The sequence below is a fragment of the Drosophila nasuta genome, chromosome 2R (genome assembly GCF_023558535.2).
Source record: "Drosophila nasuta strain 15112-1781.00 chromosome 2R, ASM2355853v1, whole genome shotgun sequence".
Taxonomy (NCBI): Eukaryota; Metazoa; Arthropoda; class Insecta; order Diptera; family Drosophilidae; genus Drosophila; species Drosophila nasuta.
The window spans coordinates 31,539,943-31,549,204 of NC_083456.1; the positions used below are offsets into that span (position 1 = coordinate 31,539,943).

At 36.9% G+C, this 9,262-nt stretch overlaps 1 protein-coding gene across 1 annotated transcript in view; it reads right to left on the reverse strand.

Moving 5' to 3' along the window:
• LOC132784064 (phosphofurin acidic cluster sorting protein 2) overlaps window positions 1-9,181 on the reverse strand; it is a 45,744-nt gene extending 36,563 nt beyond the window's left edge. The window contains exon 1 of the mRNA XM_060789440.1: window positions 7,684-9,181. Coding sequence (XP_060645423.1) covers window positions 7,684-7,985 — 302 coding nt within the window. The 5' untranslated portion in view covers window positions 7,986-9,181. The remainder of the gene's footprint in view (window positions 1-7,683) is intronic.
• Between the last annotated feature and the right edge of the window lie 81 nt (window positions 9,182-9,262).

The window sequence follows — 9,262 nt, forward strand, 5'->3', positions numbered from 1 at the left end:
GATGTTCGCTTTTGTCTATCCACAAGCTACTTTTATCTAATGGACTGACCTCCAACGTTGGCTTTGGCTTTGGCTCTGACTTTGGATTTGGCTTTTGGATTGAGGCTGTAAAACTTTGCTACATTTTGTGGCACATGCGAAAAGTTTTGCGTTTGATTCGCAACGCCTTTCACTTTCTATTGCCGGTCTTTCCGTCTGTCTGTCCGTCTGCCACTCAATGTTGCCTGCCTGCCTGCCTAGCTAGCATCACATGTGCCGCATCCAGCTTCAATTCAACTTTTGCCACTTGACGACGGCACGAGACCAACAACATTAGTCGAATGATTCAGCCGGCGAGAGTTTCATTTCAATTCAAAGTTGCTTTTTATGTCTTTCTCTCTTTCTCTTCATCTGTCTGTATCTATCTGCGAGTATATATTTTTATTTGTTTATCAAATGACAACCACAAACACGTGCCCATGAAAATGCCTCACATTCATATTTCAACTCAAACTTAGACTTGGATGATTCATCACAAGATGAGACAACGTCGCCTCTATACTTTGTATACATGGGAGAGCACATTAATCACTTTCCGTATTTGTGTCATGTGCGAAATTTAATTGAAATTTAGTTGAACTTTAATTGATGATGATGCTCGGTTGCTCAGCTGCTGCTGCTGGGCAATACATCTTGGCAACTTTATTGATATTGGTCTTAATTCTTAATGGATTTGCAGTTGCGCATCGTTCAAATTGGAAGCGAGTCTAACCTGAATGGCATTTTATTCCATAAAGATATTGGGCTTCAGTTCTCTTTTAAACTAATAAAATATTTGAGTCACTTCTCTTAAGATGTTCAACTTATTTTCAAGCTATATAAAGTCATTTGTTTTCTTTATCATTTTGACTTTGTGACTTAAAATTGTTTTACATTGAACTTCTCTAAATCTTATCGGTAAACATTCAATTAGAAAAGGAAAAATACATTTAAATTTTCTTAACTTTTAATCATCATCATCCGCATCACTTCAATTGAAACTCTTTCTTCCCTAAAAGTCATTTTATTAAGCTTAAGTTTTGTAGCTTCACTCCTCATCTAAACATGTAAAACATTTCAGAAATCTCTACATCAAATTGATCTTCTCTAATTGGTAAACATTCAATTAGAAAAGGAAAAAGACATTTAAATTTTCTTAAAAGATTGCTTCGATTGAAAGTCTTTCTTGCTCAAATGTCACTTTATTCATTCTAGGTTTACTTCTCTTCTAAACATATAAAGTATTTCAGCCATATTTCTGTATTAATTTGAACTTCTCTAATTCAAACTATGATATGCAACATTCAATAATATCTCCAAATTCTTCTTTTGAACATTTCCAACTTTTAACTAATTTTCCGCACATTTAAATCTGTTCCCCTTAACTTCTCTCTCACAATTCCAATTGGAATTTACACTCTATTCCTGCTGAGCACATTCACAATATAATTAATGCAATTAATCTGGTCATAAAGCTGCAAATTCTGCACTTATTTGCGATAAGAGAGTTGCATGTTGAGAACACACGTTGAGAACTTGCATTCCTTGAGCTGCCAAGAGGAAAGGCTGGAAAAATGAAATGCCAAATTCAATGCCCATGAGAAATGCATCCCAATTTGATTGCATTTTTATGGTTCTGCAGTCCCCAGAGAATACGTATGTATGTGGATATATTTCTACTATATATATACACAGGTATATAGACATTGTGCATACATCATGCGAAGGGGATGGACGGATGGATTCTCCAGTGGAAACATTTGAGTTTTAGTGTTTGTTTTACGTTGCTTTATTTTTCTATATACCCTGTAGGCCATAAAATTCGAGTGGAAAAGGGGTATTTGAGTGTGATGTATTATTTACTGCACTTTTACATTTGTAAAACGTGTCAAATTTATTTTCACTTCGACAAGCATTTACAACAAATTACTTTTACAGGGTATCTTCTATGCCAAGTAGGGCATAAAATTTGAGTGGAAAAGGGTATTTGAGTGTTAAATATTATTTACCACACTTTTACATTTTTAAAACGTGACAAACTTGAATTTATTTTCACTTTGAAAAGTATTTAAATTAAATTACTTTACAGGGTATCTTCTATGCCTTATAGGCCATAAAATTCGAGTGGAAAAAGGGTATTTGAGTGTTAAATATTATTTACCACACTTTTACATTTTTAAAACGTGTCAAACTTGAATTTATTTTCACTTCGAAAAGCATTTACAACAAATTACTTTTACAGGGTATCTCCTAGGCGTATAATTAACAACTTGTGCACGCCTTTCTTGTGTTTTTTTGGCCGTTGCACAAAAGTCATGGCCCCAAAGTAAACCTGCACTGAACAATCGGCCTGTTTTTGGGGCCCGTTTCGGCCTGGCTAAGGTCTCAGTCCCAGAGCACACTTTATATGCTAATAAATTGCAGTTTTATGGACAAGCAATGCTCTCAGTATGTGCAACGAGTGTGTGTAAAGTGTGTGTGTGTGGGTTGTATGCAGATGTGAGCGACAGACAGGCAACGATTTATGCAGCTGACATCCGTTGCTCGTTTTCGTTTCGTTCGCTTCCTGCAACTCTAGACTGTGGTCTAAAGACTCTAGTCTATACACTGAGAGAAAAGAGGCTAACAAAATAAAGAATTCAAAGTTCTTGAACTCATAATTTCGAGTACACAAGTTCTTAAATCAATTCAACAGATGATTCCTTAAAAGCTTACAATATATCTTTAAAAAAGTCGAATATCAAATTTAATATAAAAGCAAATTAAATCTGTCAATAACTTGTTTTTGTCTCACGAATGATTCTCAAAAGAATCAAACCAACAAAATAATACAGGTGCATAGAATTTACAATTGATTTTCATTTAATTTTGTAAATATTAATACAAAAATAAATACAAAAGCAAATTAAATCTGTTGTTAATAAAGGAATGATACAATCATTCATTCTCTTTATTTGAAACTCAATCATTTCATTCCCTCTCTCTCTATTATTATATGAAAGAATCATTTTATTTACTCTCTCACTCCCTTTATATATTTTGTGTAATTATAAATTTTGGTATAGAAATTCTTAAAACTGGATTCGCCAATTTTCAAAGTATTTACTTAACAAAAGCTTGTTATTTCAATTTTGTTAAAAGACAAATTAATTCATTGTCAATAAATTACGAATTGTCAACCCTTTTTTGCTTTTTTTTATATATTTTTTATACTTATCAATTGAAAAACATAAATTGTTGAATTAGGAATCAACAACAAAATAAATCGACACTGCTTAAAGCAGTGAATTGAGAAAAGATTGTAATTAAATTTTGTTAAAAGACAATATATTAAGTACTTATAAATTTGGATAACAAAATTGTTGAATCAGGAATCATACCAAAACATGTAAGAAAGCTCGACTGTAAGATACCCATTTTTAATAAAAGTCAAACAGTGCGGTTTTTATTTTAAAATATACCAAAAGCTATTTTTAGTACAATGAATGAAAGCAAAACAGTGAGGTATTGATTTTAAAATATTCCGAATTAAAATACCGCAAAAATACTAAAAATATGACAAAAGCTATATTTGGTATATTGAGATAGTGCTGCATTCGAAGCAACAATTTAACAACAGCAAGAAATACCGCATAAATACTAAAAATATACCAAAAGCTATATTTGGTATATTGAGATAATGCTGCATTCAAAGCAGCAATTTAACAAAAGAAAGAAAAAACCACAAAAATACTAAAAATATACCATACCTTATATTTGGTATATTGATATATGTAGTTTATACATACATTCAAAGATAAGAAAGGAAGGAGAATTATAAACCCTGTTTTTCTCGCAGTGTAGTCTGCAACGCTGTTGCACTCCACATTCGTGTTGTCCGTTGACAGTTTGGCAGCTCAGCACACAGCTCAGGTTGGCGGACAAGTCAACAAACTTAGCGTCGCCGTCGCCGTTGACGTTGCACTTGCAGTTCTCAGTTCGCAGTTCGCAATTGGCCATTGTCCGTTGTCTCCTTTGTCGAAGTGCTTGGCAAACACAAAGGCCAAAATGCAGCTCTCTCTTTCCCTTTTGGCATGATTCACAAACTTGTGAAGCGATTTCTAGCTTCACTTGCAGCTCCTGTTGCTGTTCCTGCTGTTTATTATCTGTCCATTTCTCTCTCCTCTCTCTCTTTAAACATTGGCCCAGCTGGTGTGCATTTGATTTTTAATTGACTCTTTTGCCCCTTTTGCTGCTGTTGCACAGACTTGGCAGACTTGGCCCTAATGACCGCAGAGATTTTCCAGCTGGCCAGTGAAAATGCATTAGCGTGGCCACAGAATGCGACTAATGCGCTTAGCAAAGGTCTTGCTCCAGCTACCAATTCCCTCTCGCTTCCCGTTTCTGAGTCAAGCTGGGCTCAAGTTGTTACTATTGGAATTTAGGTCAACAAAATGCAGCAAGCAATCGTGAGAGAGAAATAGAACTTTGCAATCAGCAAAGGGCAAACAAATCACAGGCAAACAAACAACTGAAGAACTGAATCATCAGCAAGTGTAAAGTCGAATAAAATCAATATCAAACTAAATTGCAATATTTCTATTGCCTGACATTCAACTACTGCAATGCAGACACAAGTTGACAGCGAAATAGTCTCGTTTAGCATACCCTATAATAAGTTTTCCCCTTTGTCAATGTCTGACACAAACTTTCTACACACACAATTCAATTTGTCATACACACACACAAGACTAAATACACTCATGAATACACTCACACTGACACTCACATGTGGATGCTTTGTTGTTGTTTTGTCAGGCACAAACAAAAAGTTCAAGGCTACAATTTGGTGGCTAACAAAATTTTAGAAAAATAATTGAAAGGCGGCAAAAGAAGCCGACAGGTAAATACCCTTTAAAGAGCAGCGAGGCAATCCTAAGTGACATTCATATGAATAGATACTTTTGTATCTATTAGGCATGTCAGCTTCAATTGCGATGCCAAGCAAAGTTGATGGCATAGCCGAAGCATGCTAATCCACAAAAGGCGGGCACGTGGATGTATCTGCAGCTGCCAAACAGCTGTCGCGAGATTCGCCGCTATAGATACAAGATACAAATGTATCTGCAGTCGAGGTGTAAGTATGTCACTGCTAATTCTGCGACTGCTGCTGTTGGCTTTCAATTAATTTATAGTAAAAACATTGCCCCTGTTTACAAATTGAGAGAAAGAGAGAAAGAAAAGCGTTGTGATCATAAAATGCTGTCGCCAAGCGGTTTATTTATAAAACAGCAAGATTTTGGCAAAATGATCAGTGACAGAAAGATACATGTGTATCTATAGCATCGTGTTTTCTTTTCTTGTTGTTGATTTGTAAATTTATATATTGCGCATAAATATTTGTTGGCCGCATGAAAGGCTAAGGACACAACAAGAAACCATGGGAAACTGGATTAGAGGAGAACTGGTTGCCAAGATAAGCTGACAACACAGGTAAGCAAATACTTAAGACTTCCTTATAGATATGCCTGGGGATACTTCTTGTTTGCACAGTTTATCTTTGAACTGCTTACAGCACTAAAAGGCGATTTATGATGGCAAAACGATGTAAAGTGAAGACTATTTACTTAAGACGCAAATAGAATGCAGTTTAAACACTGTAATCCTGTTCATAAGAAGTCGATTTATGATGGTCAATAAGCGTTCGAAGTATGAGTATTTTAAAAATTCAATAACATAAAGTTTAACAAGTAAGGAAGCTGCACTAGAGTGTACTCGACTGAGAATTACTTGCTACCCATTTTGAATACACTAAATAATTGAAAATATACCACAAAATACTAAAATATACCGAAGGTCTACCTTCTATTCTATGGGCAGCTATCCATTTTCAAAAAATACAAAACAGTGTGGTATTATTCCTAAAATATACCGAATAATAAACCGCAAAAAAACTAACAATAATGAATACCGTATTTAGTATACATTCTTATACCCTATGTAGCCACCCATTTTAAATAATTCTTAAAATATACCGAATATACCACACGAATACTAAAATATACTAAAGGGCACATTTGGTATCTTCTTAAACCCCATGGACAGCTACCCATGTTCAATATATACAAAAGAGTTTCGTATTATTCTTAAAATATACCGAATAATAAACCGCAAGATAATCAAAAATGTACTGAAGGCCGCATTTGGTATACATTCTTATACCCTATATAGCAACCCATTTTAAATAATTCTTAAAATATACCAAATATGCCACAAAATACTAAAAATATACTAAAGAGCACATTTGGGTATATATTTTTCTTAGCCATTTTACTAGTTTTCATTCCTCTATTAATCGTAAATCATATTTCATTTCTTTCTTAACACTTTTTTTGGACATTATTCTTCTAAAGTGTTCTAATTATCAACACCATTTGTTTTCAATCGCCACTTTTCACTCTCCAAACATCACATTTTGGCAATCAGTGTGAAGTAGCGATTTGATTTCAATTCGCATTTGATGGCATTTGATGGGTCAAACGGGTTTTCGCCACACGTATCTTTGGTCAACCAAAAGGCAAACAGTTTTGCGTTGTACGTGCCACGCAAGATACAATTTAAGGCACATAAAAATACAATTTGCTTATTGCAAAGAAAGAGAGAAGAAGAGAGAGAGAGAGAGCAGCAAATAATTAAAAAGGTTGCCCTAAGATGCAGATTAACCTTTATGGCCAAAAAAAAAAAAGGCGACTAAATGTCACTTGTTACAGACAACGAGATGAAAACTCGTTTTTTGTTTTTGTGTTTTTTGTTGAAATTGATTCAGTTTCTAATTATAAAACAAGTCAACGTCGACGTCGGTGCAGGGAAGCGCATAATTATAAACAAACAAAAGATAAAGCAGACTGCTGAAGATGCCTCCATTTTTCCCCGTTTTCCCCCCGATTTTCCATTTTCCTCAGCGGTGCATGACCTTTTTTGGCTGTAGCCAAAGTAAACAACATAAGCAAGCAAAAAAAGGGAAAAGGTTACGGCCAAAAATTATCTGCAGACAAGATTTTTGCCGAGTCAAATCAGAAGAAAGATATATGCATCTATTAATAGCTTCTCTCTTATCATATTTGTCGAATCTCGAGCTTAATTGCGTATTGATATTTTAATGGGGGAATAAAACTTATCCGCTTATCTCTGTTCAAACATGCGGCAAGAGCGAAATGTATCTTGTATCTCGCAGCGTATCTTATACAGGTGACTCACGCGCCATTTGTTGTTAAACAAACACTTTCGGGTCACTGGGACAATAACAATAGTTTATTATTATTATTATCATCAAAAATGAGAGCAAAGAAAACATGAATGTCAAGTGCGCAATGGGAAAAGGGGGGAAAAGGGGGGAAAAGGGGGGAAAAGGGGAAAAGGTAATTCAATGCCGTAACGTGAATAACAATAATCAACTGCGAGTTACAATTGCACTTTGTTGTGTAACTATACTATAAAAAAAATACAATAAACCAAAACAAATCGAAACAAAACGAAACGGAAACAACTTAAACTAAAAACGTTTAAACGTTCCAATTTGCAAAGCTGCGCACAGCTGCCTGTCCCTTTCTCCCCCAACGCCACTAAGTGCATAGACAGCATGTCAATTAGAAATTATGTAAAATGCTATCCGCACTCTTCACTCACCTGGGTATGCAATTGGGCGGCGTTCGATCGACTTCCCAGGCGGCAAACAGTTTCATAGGCACCGGCTTTTGTCCGCCGTTACTCGCAGTCACTGCTCCGCCGGCTGCGCTGCCAGCGCCACCGCCGCCAAGTCCGCCAGCTGAGTTCGCTGCCGCTGCCGACGCCGCCGCCGCTGCAGCAGCTGCTGCATTTGCTGCGGCCGCAGCTGAAACGCCACTGCCGCCTCTTTCGGCACCGCCACCGCCTCCGCTGCTGGTGACAAATTTATCCATCAATTTGGACGATTTGTCCACCATCTTCATGATTGATTTGTTCTTGTTGTTGTTTATTATGTTGGATTGGGTTTTTATGTGTGTTTTGTTTTTCTTATTTGTCAGTTTATGTTGCACATTGTGAAGTTAGCTGAAGTTGAGAATTGTTGTGTGAATTATTATTTTATTTTTTTTTGGGCTTGTCAAGCTTTCAATTTTATTCTGTATGCTTTTGAAAGTTGCAGCGATTGGCAAAAAATGTTTCATATACAGAAGAATCACGACGCACCCAAAAACCGAAACCGAGCTAACGAGGGGGTGGGGCGATGGGGGAGGAGACCGGGAACCGAACGTAACGAAACGAGAGGAGAAAGAAGAAGAAGCTAACGCTTGGCGTTTGCTGCAACTGCAAAGCTCACACATACACACCAAACATAAACACACACAGACGCACACACGACGCACACAGAATCAATAACACGACGTATTTTTCTGTTTTTCTTTTTTTGTTACTTTTTTTTGCAAGCACCCAATTTGAATCTGTTACAGAAATTCTACTGATTCTGTTCGGGGTGAGCTGCAAGCTGCTGCTGCACGCGTTCGCGTTATCTTCTATGCCACTGAATAAGCGAAACGACCGTCATGCTCCAAAGTAGCCGTGCAAATGTCGCGTTACAAAATTTCTCATAGTTAAGTCCGTAACACCATTCGCATGCTAAAAGACTTTTGGAGAGCGCAAGACAGTCTGAGAGAGCGAGAGCGCAAATCCGTTGCTGGGGCGCGTCAAGAAGAGCGCAAAAACGACAGGCAACAATAACAATGTATGCGCACTCCCCACTCACATACATTCACACACACATACACACGCACACAACGTTGGCGCTTTTTGCAAATTCCCTGTACGTGTGTGTTTATTCGCGCATTTTATGCTCTCCTACGCGCGCATAAACAAAAACGAAACAAAAGGCCCACAAAGTGTATGTGTGTATGTACACATACAAAATGTATGTACGGGGAACAGCAAGGGGCGAAACCGAGAGCGAGAGCGAAAGCAACTACTACGGCACAAATAAATTTTGAACAATTGAAATTTACATTTCACTGGAGCACCCACTGCATAATGTTTTAACTCGCGCAATTTCTCATCAATTATTTAATAGTTTTAGCACGTTTCGGTTGAGCAAAATTTGTGTATAGAAGCAACGACGCGACGCACAGCTTCCACCAGCGACGTGCAGCGGTAGACTAGCGCACAGCGTGACCGCAGCTTGAATTATAAAATGTACTAAAAAATATGAAGCGCAAGTTTTTGAACTGCGAATGACGAA